The 14721-nt window shown below is 33.7% G+C and overlaps 1 protein-coding gene and 1 pseudogene across 1 annotated transcript; both read left to right on the forward strand.

The window, feature by feature from the left end:
- The first annotated feature begins 361 nt into the window (after nucleotides 1-361).
- LOC133702013 (DNA-directed RNA polymerase V subunit 5C-like) lies at nucleotides 362-5295 on the forward strand (annotated as a pseudogene).
- Nucleotides 5296-10116: 4821 nt separating this feature from the next.
- LOC133701146 (putative disease resistance RPP13-like protein 1) lies at nucleotides 10117-14721 on the forward strand. Its single transcript, XM_062124967.1, has 3 exons — nucleotides 10117-10619; nucleotides 10757-14465; nucleotides 14563-14721. The coding sequence occupies exons 1-2, from the start codon at nucleotides 10117-10119 to the stop codon at nucleotides 14421-14423; spliced, it is 4170 nt and encodes a 1389-aa protein (XP_061980951.1). The 3' UTR covers nucleotides 14424-14465; nucleotides 14563-14721.

Consider the following 14721-nt stretch of genomic DNA (forward strand, 5'->3'; position numbering starts at 1 on the left):
TTAAACGTACATAACTTTATTACTTTAGATGGGTAGCATGTCTTGGACAGAGTCAAATCAAATTGTTAATCTTTTTTCATCAAGGATGATCATATCCAGCCCATTAATCTTAAATATGGCTATAAAACCTTTCACTGGCCATAAAAAATAAAATCATAGAGGCCCATCAATGATTTTAGGTTCAATTTTATAAAAGACACTCCAACACAACACTGTCTAATTTTTATTTTTTAAAATATTTTTTATTTAAGATATATTAAAATTATTTAATATATATATATATATATATATATATATTTTTTAAAAAAAAAACTTTGTTTCACCCCAAAAACGAAGTAACAGTGAATAATAAAAGTAAACCATGGCAGAAAGCATGGACACCTTTAACGGCAACCGCGCTTCGATTCACGGTGTTTTCAGCCGTGCGATCGATGCCTGGCGGAGTTGGTAGACGACAGGTCGACACAGAGCTACAGGTACTACATTTCTTGAAGGACAGTTTTGGAAATGCACAAAGACCGTGGCTATGATGTGGCTGACACAGAACTCACTCATGGAGTTCCGTTCCATTTTTGGAAATTGCCCTGATCTTGATAGCCTCCGCTTCTCTATTTCTCTCCGGTCCAATCCGTACAAGAAGGTACGCTCATTTCGATTATTTTGTTGAATATTTTAACCACGTTTATGATATGGATTCTTATAATAATATTTTAATGTTTGTTTTTTAATTTAATTTGTTTATTTTCATGGGGGGGTTTTTATGTAGAGAACATAGGAAGTGTAAAGGTGGCAACTTTTTTGCTTTATTTTATACTGTATTTAAAGCCAGTGCCTTTTGATTTGGTTTGGAAGTATACTGTTTAAAATTAATGTGTTTTTGTTTTGTTTTGATTAATTTAAAGAACCCTTTTTGAAGAGAAAAAAGGCAAAGGAATTAGCTTTTTGAGTTTTGGTTTGTTGAAAATGGGTTGGTGCATATGCAAACAAAAGGGTGTTCTATGATTTTTGTTTTTTAAGATTTATTATGGGTTTTGTTTGTTTAATTTAATAAAGAAACCTTTTTGAACTTTGAAGAGAGAAATTCAATCGTGCTCTTTTTTTATTGCTTATTTCTTGCAGTTTTATGACTTATTCTAGGGGTAAGCATCCTATTTTTTTTTACAAGTTTTGCTCTTTGTAGGAAACATTGCTTGATGAATTGTTAAGAAATTTTGGGATCAGTTTTTTTTTTTCTTTTTTACTCATTTGAAGTTTTCTTAAAAATCTCATGCTTGTAGGAACTTGTAAAGCTTGGAATTCTGATACAAGAACAGCTCTTGTTTAAGTAATTTCTGCAAGCAAAATTTGTATGGAAATCCTAGTCATAATTTTTTTTTTAATCTGTTCTGCAGAACCTGGTCATCTTCATGGGAACTGATGAAATTAGAACAGCAAATACCAGGGCTGTATATGGTCAAATTCTTAGCAAAGAGAGTATACAAGGGCTGATACTGATCTTGCAAAGCAAAATGAACCACTTTGCCAAGAAAGAGCCGGAGAAGTTTCCATTCAAAGTGGAGGTTTTTCAAGTACATCCCCCTGTTGTCTAAATAAATTTTCATACTGCAGATTTGTTGTCAGACAATTAGAAAGAACTTTGGGTGGCCGGACATTTTAAAGAACGATGCTAATTTCTAGCCACAAGAGGTCATGCTAGTCACTTTTTGATCATGTCTGTGATACTAGCGGTGATCTTTTTGAATGCTCGTTCTCCAAAGCTAATGGAAATGTGTATAAATTATCATTTTATCTTTATGTATCATATTGTCCTTGTAGCTTATATTTAGAAAGGTTACCCATTTAAGCTTTCGACAATCACTTCACGGTTTGATTTGCATTCAGATCACTGACCTGCTGGTGAACATTACCATGCATGTTCTACAGCCGAAGATTGCTAGAATCTGATGCCATTGTGCGATACTATGGACTGCAGAAGGGGCAGGTGGTGAAAATTACTTCCAGCGATGGAGTTGTTGGTCCCCTTGTAAATTACTTTTGCAAGGCTGGTAGAAAGGAACAGAGGGCTGTTTGCTATTATTGTCTTTTGATATCTCTTTTCTTTCCTTTCCTGAATTCTTTTTTAGCAAGTAAAATGAGGAGATGGGATATTTTTTTTTGTGATTGGCCTAACTCTACGAGCAAGTTGCGTCTCTTTTCTTTAGTTTTTTATTTTAAAGAAAAGAAAAACAGTTGTGTTGTTGAGGCTGATGGGATTTTGGAATGTTCTAGCATGCGGGGATGATGGGGAAAAAGGATGAATCTTGCAGCTGGGGTCGTTTTTTGGAATTGGGTTTTTGGTTGCTGCTGCCAAAAACCAATACTTTTTAGAGATGTTGACACCGACAGAAACAAAAACAAGAAGGGAGAAAGCATGGGCGATGGCTGCAACGATGAGTTTAGCGCGTATGTTGGCAGCACTGTCTGTGACCTTAGCGAAGGCCATGCCGGACCCTTCATTGGCAAAGACAATAATAAGGGTGGAAATGAGGCTTCCTTCAAGGCGTCGGGCTGAGTCGACTCATGGTGTTGCTCTGTTTTTTTTTTACACCGACTAAAATTATATTGAGAGTAAAAATTTTAAGAGTGAGAAACATTGGTATTAAAAATGTGACTCTGGCATGGTGTGAAATGATTTTATTTTGTTTCCTTTATTTTTTATGTATGTAATTCGTATATACAAGCATTCAGATTGCTTTGATTTTTTGTCAAGAAAGTATTATCTAAACTAGATTCATTGTTTCTAATTTGTAAAAGAATATATGATCTTATTTAAATACATTAACAAATTAATTTCCTCATTTCTCTTAATTTTTAAGAAAATATTTCTTCTCTTATAATTATAATTATTGTTTTTTTTTTTAAATCTAAAATCAATGGCATCGTTAAAGAGAATGGTATGTTATTCCTATTTTTATTAAATTAAATTTTTTAAAAAAACTAAATCTCTTAAAGAAATTACTGTTTATCATGATTGTGATAAAACTGTCTTTTAACCATTAAACCTTTTAATCCTCTATGGTTTTTTAATTTACAAATTGTTTTCAAATTAAGGAAATTCTTAAGAAAATCTATCAAATTACTTTTTTTTTTAATTTCATCCCATGATTTTTTAATCTTTATTTTTTTTATTGTTATTTGTTTTTTCAATTTTATCCTTAGATTTTTTTTTATAAAATTGTATCTCTATTTTTTGCTTTAGCAAATTTTTTTTTATTGATCTTGAGCCTAGGATTACACGGGTTGCGAGTTTTAGAGTTAGACTAGGTTTAATAAATTTGTTCGAGTTTGCTTGATATTTTTTTAAGTTGATATTTTCTTTTTATTATTTTTTTAGTGTTGATTTGTTATTTCTAACAGTTTGTCTTTTATGAAATTATCCTTGAGTTTATGACTAGAATTATCGGTTCTAAAGATTAATGTTAGTTGATTTTAATTTTAATAAATATTTAATTATAATTATAATTAAAAATGTTGTTTAATAAAAGATATTTTAAAAATGTTTTATTAAAATTATGATGAAAGTTGATGACTTGATGTTGTAATATTTTAAAAGTGAAGGTGGAGAGGATGAGAAAGATGATTGGGTACCTTAATAATTCTAAAATAACTTAAAAATTTTTTTGGTGAAGTTGTCGATGAATGAGAAAATACTGAGTTTATAACTTATGGTTAGACTGTAAATTATAATGGGTTTAACAATCACAAAACTATGATTCATATGTAACCAAATATATTGTTTTTGTTATTTGTGTTAAAAGCAAAAGCTGCTAAAAAACAAACACATTTGATTGTTGAACATGTTTTTAAAATGTTTTCTTAACTATATTTTATTTAAAAAATTATTAATCGTTGAAGTTTAATAATTATATTTATAAAAAGGTTTAATTTGGAATAAAATGATCCATTTATATTAAAAAAAGAGATTATTTCCACATGTGAAAGATAGAACCAATCAGACCTAATTCTATTGAATTGCATCTTATTATTTTGTTTTCGCAAACATTAAATCAAACAATTAGTATCCTTAATACTGATTAAGAATATTTTTGTTTTCGCAATTAACTGTACTTTCTAATATAATGATTTTTTCTATTATAATTTGCTCCACAATTCTTTGTTTTTTATAATATTCATAGCAATGTTCATCAACTAATTTACAATTTATTTGTCAACGAAAAGTGATAAGAGAAGAGGAGAGGAGACATGAAGTGAAGTGTTCTTCTGCATTATGAGCACATCAGGTGAAAAGAAAGATTGATATATATATAATAAAAGTTATTTCTCTCCGGTCCAATCCGTACAAGAAGGTACGCTCATTTCGATTATTTTGTTGAATATTTTAACCACGTTTATGATATGGATTCTTATAATAATATTTTAATGTTTGTTTTTTAATTTAATTTGTTTATTTTCATGGGGGGGTTTTTATGTAGAGAACATAGGAAGTGTAAAGGTGGCACCTTTTTTGCTTTATTTTATACTGTATTTAAAGCCAGTGCCTTTTGATTTGGTTTGGAAGTATACTGTTTAAAATTAATGTGTTTTTGTTTTGTTTTGATTAATTTAAAGAACCCTTTTTGAAGAGAAAAAAGGCAAAGGAATTAGCTTTTTGAGTTTTGGTTTGTTGAAAATGGGTTGGTGCATATGCAAACAAAAGGGTGTTCTATGATTTTTGTTTTTTAAGATTTATTATGGGTTTTGTTTGTTTAATTTAATAAAGAAACCTTTTTGAACTTTGAAGAGAGAAATTCAATCGTGCTCTTTTTTTATTGCTTATTTCTTGCAGTTTTATGACTTATTCTAGGGGTAAGCATCCTATTTTTTTTTACAAGTTTTGCTCTTTGTAGGAAACATTGCTTGATGAATTGTTAAGAAATTTTGGGATCAGTTTTTTTTTTTCTTTTTTACTCATTTGAAGTTTTCTTAAAAATCTCATGCTTGTAGGAACTTGTAAAGCTTGGAATTCTGATACAAGAACAGCTCTTGTTTAAGTAATTTCTGCAAGCAAAATTTGTATGGAAATCCTAGTCATAATTTTTTTTTTAATCTGTTCTGCAGAACCTGGTCATCTTCATGGGAACTGATGAAATTAGAACAGCAAATACCAGGGCTGTATATGGTCAAATTCTTAGCAAAGAGAGTATACAAGGGCTGATACTGATCTTGCAAAGCAAAATGAACCACTTTGCCAGGAAAGAGCCGGAGAAGTTTCAATTCAAAGTGGAGGTTTTTCAAGTACATCCCCCTGTTGTCTAAATAAATTTTCAGACTGCAGATTTGTTGTAAGACAATTAGAAAGAACTTTGGGTGGCCAGACATTTTAAAGAACGATGCTAATTTCTAGCCACAAGAGGTAATGCTACAACCGATTAGTTGTCTAAATGCTAATTTTCATACTGCAGAATTTTTTTTTTTGGTGAAGTTGTCGGTGGATGAGAAAATACTGAGTTTGTAGCTTATGGTTGGCCCGTAAATTGTAATGGGTCTCACAACCACAAATCTATGATTCATATGTAACCATATATCTTGTTTTTGTTATCTGTGTTAAAAGCAAAAACCGCTAAAAACCAAAAACATTTGCTTGTTGAACATGTTTTTAAATTGTTTTCTTAAGTATTTTTTTATTTAAAAAAACATTAATAGATGAAGTTTAATAATTATATTTATAAAGAAGTTTTGGAATAAAATGATAAGAGAAGAGGAGAGGAGACATGAAGTGAAGTGTTCTTCTGCATTATGAGCACATCACGTGAAAAGAAAGATTGGCATATCTAATAAAAGTTATTCCAATCAAACCCACTTTTTAGACGATGGGAACTCTTGGCAAATAAAGCAAGTTATTCCAACATGCCTAGCTCCGTTTTCCTAGCACCCGCAACCCAATTCTTTCTATTGACATTGATCGATACCGAACATGTTAATTCATAATACAATCAAGTAATTCGATACAAAATTTACTAATATAATTCATTTCGGCTTAAACCTTTGAATATAGCCAAATGCAGAGAGGTTATGAAAGTGAAAGGACCTTGACAATTTTGATCTCTTTTAATTTTATGAAAACTAGAGATTAACTATATTAAAAGAGATCTTATTTAATCAATTTTTTTTATTGATCTTAAGCCTAGGATTACATGGGTTGCGAGTTTTAGAGTTAAACTAAATTTAATAAATTTGTTCGAGTTTGCTTGATATTTTTTTAAGTTGATATTTTTTTTTTTAGTATTGCTTTGTTATTTCTAACCGTTTGTCTTTTATGAGATTAGCCATGAATTCATGGCTAGAATCATCAGTTCTAAAGATTAATGTTAGTTGATTTTAATTTTAATAAATATTTAATTATAATTATAAATTAAAAATGTTGTTTAATAAAAGATATTTTAAAAGTGTTTTATTAAAATTATGATGAAAGTTGATGACTTGATGTTGTAATATTTTAAAAGTGAAGGTGGAGAGGACGAGAAAGATGATTGGGTATCTTAATAATTGTAAAATAACTTGATTTTTTTTTTGGTGAAGTTGTCGGTGGATGAGAAAATACTGAGTTTGTAGCTTATTGTTGGACCGTAAATTGTAATGGGTCTAACAATCACAAAACTATGATTCATATGTAACCAAATATCTTATTTTTGTTATTTGTGTTAAAAGCAAAAAAACAAACACATTTGATTGTTGAACATGTTTTTAAAATGTTTTCTTAACTATATTTTATTTAAAAAATCATTAATCGTTGAAGTTTAATAATTATATTTATAAAGAGGTTTAATTTGGAATAAAATGATCCATCTATATCAAAAAAAAAAAAAGGTTATTTCCACAGGTGAAAGATAAAACCAATCAGACCTAATTCTATTGGATTGGATCTTATTATTCAAATCAAACAACTAGTATCCTTAATACTGATTAAGAATATTTTTGTTTTCGCAATTTAACCTGTACTTTCTAATATAATGATTCTTTCTATTATAATTTGCTCCACAATTCGTTGAGTTAAACAAATACTATGCAACATTCTAGAATGTGTAATGAAGTTTTTTATAATATTCATAGCAATGTTCATCAACTAATTTATAATTTATTTGTCAACGAAAAGTGACAAGAGAAGAGGAGAGAAGACATGAAGTGAAGTGTTCTTCTGCATGATGATCACATCAGGTGAAAAGAAAGATTGGCATATATAATAAAAGTCATTCCAATCAAACCCACTTTTTAGACGATGGGATCTCTTGGCAAATAAAGCAAGTAGAATTAATAAAATGTGGGACCTAACTCCATTGTCCTAGCACCCGCAGCCCACGCATACACAAGTTCATACACACACATCCAAAACAATATTCATAAAATTAATTAACATAGATTATGATATAAAAAAATTACATTTGTTAGCAAAATACACGTATTATATATACATATATACATACACATGCCCCCACTCCGCCACGGTATTTTTCTTCTATTATTGTATTGGTTGTCAAACCCAAGTCATCTAGGTCTGACTTGATTCTAGTCTCATGACACTTGGATCTGATATGTATAATTGCGAAACTCAAGTCGCTTGGATCTGATCTAATTGCTAGACTTAAGCCGCTTGGGTCTGGCGTGGTTACCAGACTCAAACTGTTTGGGCCTTTATTTTTTTTTCTTTTGATAATTGTGCGGATGACATGTCGTTCGTCTCAGTTGAATTAAAAAAAAAGACATGACACTCATCATACCCACATTCTAGCCATCACAGTTGCCAAAAACTCAGGGTAGCTAGTTTTTTTCTTTTAAAAATCTATTCTCAACCCAGAACACCTAAAAATCACATTGATAACCTTTTTAAAAGAATTCTTAACTCCAAAAGTGCAAAAAACCGGTTACAAACCCAAAATCAACCAAAAAACCAATTTCTTCTAGATCTCAGATCCAATTTTTTTAGACACTTTAAAAGTAAAAAACACTCAAGCCAAACTTCCATCGTTATATGCAACCATTTGAAACAAAACGCTAACATTTTGGTATTCGGAATCAAAGAAATGATGTTTTTCTTCTTTTAAACCATCCCCTCTCTCTCTCTCTCCTCTCACCTCTCACCCATCAGTACTTAGATCTGGAAAACCCTGACAGGCCAAGGCTCTTGGGCCTGACATGGGTGTTAGACCAATAGTGCTTGGGCTTGACACCTAAGATTTGCATAATTTTTATGAGCTAGATAAATGTAATGGTTTTGTTGATGACCAAAATACTCATGAAAATGTGCTGAATAGTCTGAGGATAATTGATAATTCCTTGTGAATCTCTGATGTATTGTTAAGAAAAAAACAATAAATACTTCTGCCAAGTACCTTAGTCTGACAAGATTTGGGCTTGACATAGTTGTCAAACTCATAACGCTTGGGTCTAGCATGGTTGCAGACCCATGGTATTTAGGACATGTTAGAAGGGAAAGTTACACTATGGTCCTCTAATTTTTAAATAAACACAAATTATATAATTTTGTATATAAAAAATTGTCGAATTCATTATAGCAAAAATATTTGGGCAAGTTTTTTGACTTGTGAGACATCAACACATGCCTCTTGTTTGTTGAACATAACATGGTTTGAACTTAAAGATTTTTTTAAAATTATCGTGAAAGCATAGGTAAGGCATTTAGTTTGAAATCATGAAAAAAAAAAACAACAATATATGAAAGGATAAAACAATGGGAAAAATTAAAAATACCGGTAAGAAAGAAACCTAGAATGCAACAGTAGGAAAGCAAAAAAATAAAAAATGAACCAATCAAATGGCTAATTAATCAAAATATGAAATATACAATGTTATGTTGGTGGTTACATGGTTATCATGCAAAAGAAATGGTCCACACATTTAAAAAAAAAATCAACATAAAACGAACCAATCAAATCCGAGAGAGAAGGTCTAGAAATTTATAGAGCAAACAAATTTATGAGTCATAATATAGTTGATTAATATGTTAAAGGAACCAAATAATCGTAACCGAACAATTTTAAAGCTATTTGAAGTGTCGGAAAATATTGTTTTTAAATAAAAAAAAATTATCATAGCAGCAAATTCTAACCTAATCAATGAGCAGAAACCAAACCTATCAAGCCATTTAAGAGGAAAATAAGATGATGATATTTTCTAAAAAAATAAAAAAATTTAATTTAATTTTAATCAGGTTAATTTATTCTTGGATTTACGTACTATATTATAGATCAATAAATCATCAGCAGTTTAATTCATTCATTGAAGCGAGCCGGGTTTAATGGTAGTGCTTTCTTTACGGTGTCTTTGTTCTTGTGCCTCAGGGTTCTATCTGAGCTCTAAATCTCCTGCTTTCATGCATCACCTGCACTCTTTGTTTTTGCTCTTGTTTTTTTCTATTTTGTCGCAACTTTGTAAAGTTTGGATATAAAGTGTTTTTAAGATAGATTTATCGAAGAAGATACTGTTTACAAGTGTATGAAAGGTACGTAGTAATGAATATTTGATTTCTTTTTTATGAAAACTAGAGAACTATATTAAAAGAAGAAAAACTGCTATTTATCAAGAATTAATTAATTTCATCGATTAATCAATTCTTTCTATTGACATAATTGATCGATACCAAACATGTTAAATCATAATTAATACAACCAAGTAATTCTATACAAATTTACTGATATAATTCATTTCGGCTTAAACCTTTGAATATAGCCAAATGCAGAGAGGTTTTGAAAGTGAAAGGACCTTAACAATTTTGATCTCTTTTAATTTTATGAAAACTAGAGATTAACTATATTAAAGAAGACGTGCTAGGTTTTTTTTATTTAAAAATATGGTAGTGTTTTTTATTTAAAAATATAGTTGCTTTTTTTAAATACTTTTTATTTAAAAATATATTAAATTAATATTTTTTATTTTTAAAAAATTATTTTTAACATATAAATATTAAAATAATTTAAAAATATAATTTTTTAATTTTTTTACCGAACGTCCATATGTAAAGCAATACTTAAATGGGCGCTTCAAAAGAAAGAGGGAAGGTGACATTTTACTGCCCCTCGATCCTCTCTCTCCTACCTGCAGCAAGCCAGCAACCCTTACTAGATGTTCATGGCGTCTTCTTCTTCTTCTTCTTTGTCTAGACCTGGTTGGGGTTACGATGTATTTCTAAGTTTTAGAGGTGAAGATACTCGCAAAAATTTTACGGATCATCTTTACACTGCTTTACACCATGCAAGAATCCATGCATTTCGAGATGACGACGAACTTCGTAGAGGTGAAGAAATCTCCTTGCAACTCCTCAAAGCAATTCAAGAATCCAAGATTTCTATAGTGGTTTTCTCTAAGGGCTATGCTTCCTCCACTTGGTGTCTTGCTGAACTTGAAAAGATTCTTGATTGCAGACACACAACTGGCCAGATTGTTCTACCTGTTTTCTATGATATCGATCCTTCTGATATTAGAAAACAGACGGGGAGTTTTGCTGAAGCCTTTGATAGACATGAAGAATGTTTTAAGGAAGAAATGGAGAAGGTCCAAAAGTGGAGAAAAGCTCTTGTGGAGGCTGCAAATTTATCTGGGTTGGATCTTCGCAGTTTCGCAAATGGGTACTTTTTTTCTTTCCCTATATCGATAGCAAATGCTTATAACTTTTACTCTTATTACATTTTGTATTTTAAATTTGCATTAAATTCAAAAGATTATCTTTCATCCATGAGTGATGACTTTCTTTTTCTATGCACAGGCATGAATCAAAATTAATTCAAAAGATTGTTGAAGAAGTTTCTAGTAAACTGGATCCCAGATTTTTGTTTGACGATAGGCTGCTGAAGAGGTTGAAGACAACAATGATATCTGGCGGTGGGCTGCTTGACGATGCTGAGGAGAAGCAGATAACAAATACAGCTGTGCGGGATTGGCTGGCCGAGTATAAAGACGCTGTCTATGAAGCCGACGACTTCTTGGATGAGATTGCTTATGAAGCTCTACGGCAGGAGTTGGAAGCCGAAGCTCAAACCTTCATTAAACCACTTGAAATAATGGGGTTGAGAGAGATACAAGAAAAATCAAGAGGCCTCCAGGAGAGTCTAGATTACTTAGTAAAACAAAAGGATGCCCTTGGTTTGATCAACCGCACTGGAAAAGAACCATCATCGCCTAAAAGACGAACAACTTCTCTGGTGGATGAACGTGGTGTTTATGGTAGAGATGATGACAGGGAAGCAATACTGAAGTTGCTTCTATCAGATGATGCAAATGGACAAAACCTAGGGGTCGTTCCCATAGTGGGAATGGGCGGGGTTGGTAAAACCACGCTCGCTCAGCTTGTATACAATCACAGCAGAGTACAAGAGCGGTTCGGTCTCAAAGCTTGGGTTTGTGTTTCAGAAGATTTCAGTGTTTCGAAGTTAACCAAGGTTATCCTTGAGGGGTTCGGTTCAAAGCCTGATTTTGATCATCTGGATCCCCTCCAGCTTCAGTTGAAGGAGAGATTGCGGGGAAAGAAATTCTTGCTTGTTTTAGATGACGTTTGGGAGGAAGATTATGCTGAGTGGGACAATTTGCTTACCCCCCTGAAGTGCGGAGCACAAGGGAGTAAGATTCTTGTCACAACACGGAATGAAAGTGTAGCAACAGTCATGAGAACTGTTCCAACTCATTATCTAAAAGAATTAACGGAAGACAGCTGCTGGGCCGTGTTTGCCACTCATGCATTTCGAGGTGAAAATCCCAATGCTTATGAAGAGTTACAAGAAATTGGTAGAGCAATAGCGAGAAAGTGTGAAGGCCTTCCTCTAGCTGCAATAACACTCGGAGGTCTGCTACGCACCAAAAGAGATGTCGAGGAGTGGGAGAAGATATTGAAAAGCAATCTATGGGATTTACCCAAAGACAATATCCTCCCAGCTTTGAGATTAAGTTATCTTTATCTCCTGCCACATATGAAGCAATGTTTTGCTTATTGTGCCATATTTCCGAAAGATTATTCATTTCAAAAGGATGAGTTAGTGCTCCTGTGGATGGCAGAGGGCTTCTTAGTCCACTCTGTAGATGATGAGATGGAAAAGGCAGGTGCTGAGTGCTTTGATGTTCTCTTGTCAAGGTCGTTTTTCCAGCAATCAAGTGCCTCTCCCTCATCATTTGTGATGCACGATATCATGCATGACTTGGCTACACATGTGTCCGGTCAATTTTGCTACGGCCCGAATAATTCTTCCAAGGCGACTAGAAGGACCCGACATTTATCACTCGTAGCAGGTACGCCACATACTGAAGATTGTTCTTTCAGCAAGAAATTAGAAAACATCCGTGAAGCTCAGCTTCTACGCACATTCCAAACTTATCCACACAATTGGATCTGTCCTCCCGAATTTTATAATGAGATCTTTCAGTCAACACATTGTCGCCTACGAGTGCTATTCATGACTTATTGTAGAGATGCATCTGTGTTGTCATGTTCAATTAGCAAGTTGAAGCATTTGCGGTATTTGGATCTTTCCTGGTCAGATTTAGTAACGTTGCCTGAAGAAGCGAGTACTCTTCTCAATTTGCAAACGTTGATCTTGGAATATTGCAAACAACTTGCTAGTCTACCTGATCTTGGAAATTTGAAGTATTTACGACATCTGAATCTTCAAAGAACAGGAATCGAAAGGTTGCCTGCATCTCTGGAAAGGTTAATCAACTTGCGGTATCTTAACATCAAATACACGCCTTTGAAAGAGATGCCACCACATTTAGGTCAACTGGCAAAGCTCCAAACGTTGACTGACTTTCTCGTGGGAAGACAGAGTGAGACTAGCATTAAAGAATTGGGAAAGCTACGACATCTACGGGGAGAACTTCATATTGGGAACCTTCAAAATGTGGTGGATGCTCGGGATGCTGTTGAGGCAAATTTGAAAGGTAGAGAGCACCTTGATGAGCTGAGGTTTACATGGGATGGTGACACTCATGACCCGCAACACATAACAAGCACACTTGAGAAATTAGAGCCAAATAGAAAGGTGAAGGATCTTCAGATTGATGGTTATGGAGGTTTAAGGTTTCCGGAGTGGGTAGGAGAGTCCTCTTTCTCAAATATAGTGTCCTTGAAGCTCAGAAGATGTACAAACTGCACCTCCTTACCACCGCTCGGGCAATTAGCTTCTTTAGAGTATCTCTCAATTGAAGCATTCGATAAAGTTGTGACTGTGGGCTCTGAGTTCTATGGGAATTGTACTGCTATGAAGAAGCCATTTGAATCCCTCAAAACATTATTTTTTGAAAGGATGCCAGAGTGGCGGGAGTGGATTTCAGACGAAGGCAGCCGGGAAGCCTTCCCTCTTCTTCGGGATCTTTTCATCAGTAATTGCCCCAACCTTACAAAGGCTCTACCTGGTCACCACCTTCCACGTTTAACAACACTTTCAATTGGAGGATGTGAGCAGCTCGCGACTCCACTTTCTAGGTGTCCAATCATCAATTCAATTTACTTGCGCGATGCTTCTCGTACTCTGGGCTGGAGGGAATTAGATTTACTTTCAGGGTTGCACTCTCTCTATGTTTCTCGATTCAACTTCCAAGACTCCCTACTCAAGGAAATCGAGCAAATGGTTTTTTCACCGACTGATATAGGAGATATTGCAATCGACGGCGTTGCTTCTCTCAAATGCATCCCACTGGACTTTTTCCCCAAGCTAAATTCTTTTTCTATCTTTAACTGTCCAGATCTCGGATCACTCTGTGCACATGAAAGACCTCTCAATGAGCTCAAATCTCTTCATTCTTTGGAAATCGAGCAGTGCCCTAAATTAGTTTCATTTCCCAAAGGAGGATTACCTGCTCCAGTCTTAACACAACTTACGTTACGACATTGCAGAAACTTGAAGCGGTTGCCTGAGAGCATGCATTCCCTCCTCCCATCCCTTAACCATTTGCTAATAAGTGATTGTTTAGAACTTGAGTTGTGTCCAGAAGGGGGTTTTCCCTCCAAATTACAATCACTTGAGATTTGGAAATGCAACAAACTCATTGCAGGCCGCATGCAATGGGGCTTGCAAACGCTCCCTTCGCTTTCACACTTTACAATTGGTGGCCACGAAAATATTGAATCCTTCCCTGAAGAGATGCTTCTGCCCTCAAGTCTTACATCTCTTACAATATATTCCCTAGAACACCTGAAATATCTTGACTACAAGGGACTTCAACACCTCACCTCTCTTACAGAATTGGTGATATTTCGCTGCCCTATGCTTGAGTCCATGCCAGAAGAAGGGTTGCCCTCCTCCCTTTCTTCTCTTGTAATTAACAATTGTCCTATGCTGGGTGAAAGTTGTGAAAGGGAGAAAGGTAAATATTGGCCCCAGATTTCTCACATTCCTCGCATAGTTATTTTCCCAACATCAGCGGAGCAAAAGAGTAGCAGTTAAAAGGAGCTACTAAATAGTTTATTTTCTACTAAATATATTGAGGTATTGCTACTAAATAGTTTATTTTCTTTTCAGTAATCAAAGGCAATTTCAGTTAAAATTTGTCATGTTCCACTATTAATTCTATGCTTTTTTTTAGGTAGGATCCAAATCCAACTTTCCACTTACAGTTCATGAAGGGTTTGTCACCCTTCCTTCTTGCCAGAACAATATGCACAGGATAAAATTGATCTGCTTGCTCCCTAAGGTATGGCTCATTGTGAACTTTTCCATTCGATGTTCTTTCTCAGTTACTCTG

Source organism: Populus nigra, chromosome 8 (assembly GCF_951802175.1).
Source record: "Populus nigra chromosome 8, ddPopNigr1.1, whole genome shotgun sequence".
NCBI classification, from domain to species: domain Eukaryota; kingdom Viridiplantae; phylum Streptophyta; class Magnoliopsida; order Malpighiales; family Salicaceae; genus Populus; species Populus nigra.

Coding starts and splice junctions, on each gene's coding strand:
- LOC133701146 (XM_062124967.1), top strand. CDS start 10,117: ATGTTCATGGCGTCTTCTTCTTCTTCTTCTTTGTCTAGACCTGGTTGG. Junction 10,620..10,756: donor CTTCGCAGTTTCGCAAATGG/GTACTTTTTTTC, acceptor TTCTATGCACAG/GCATGAATCAAAATTAATTC.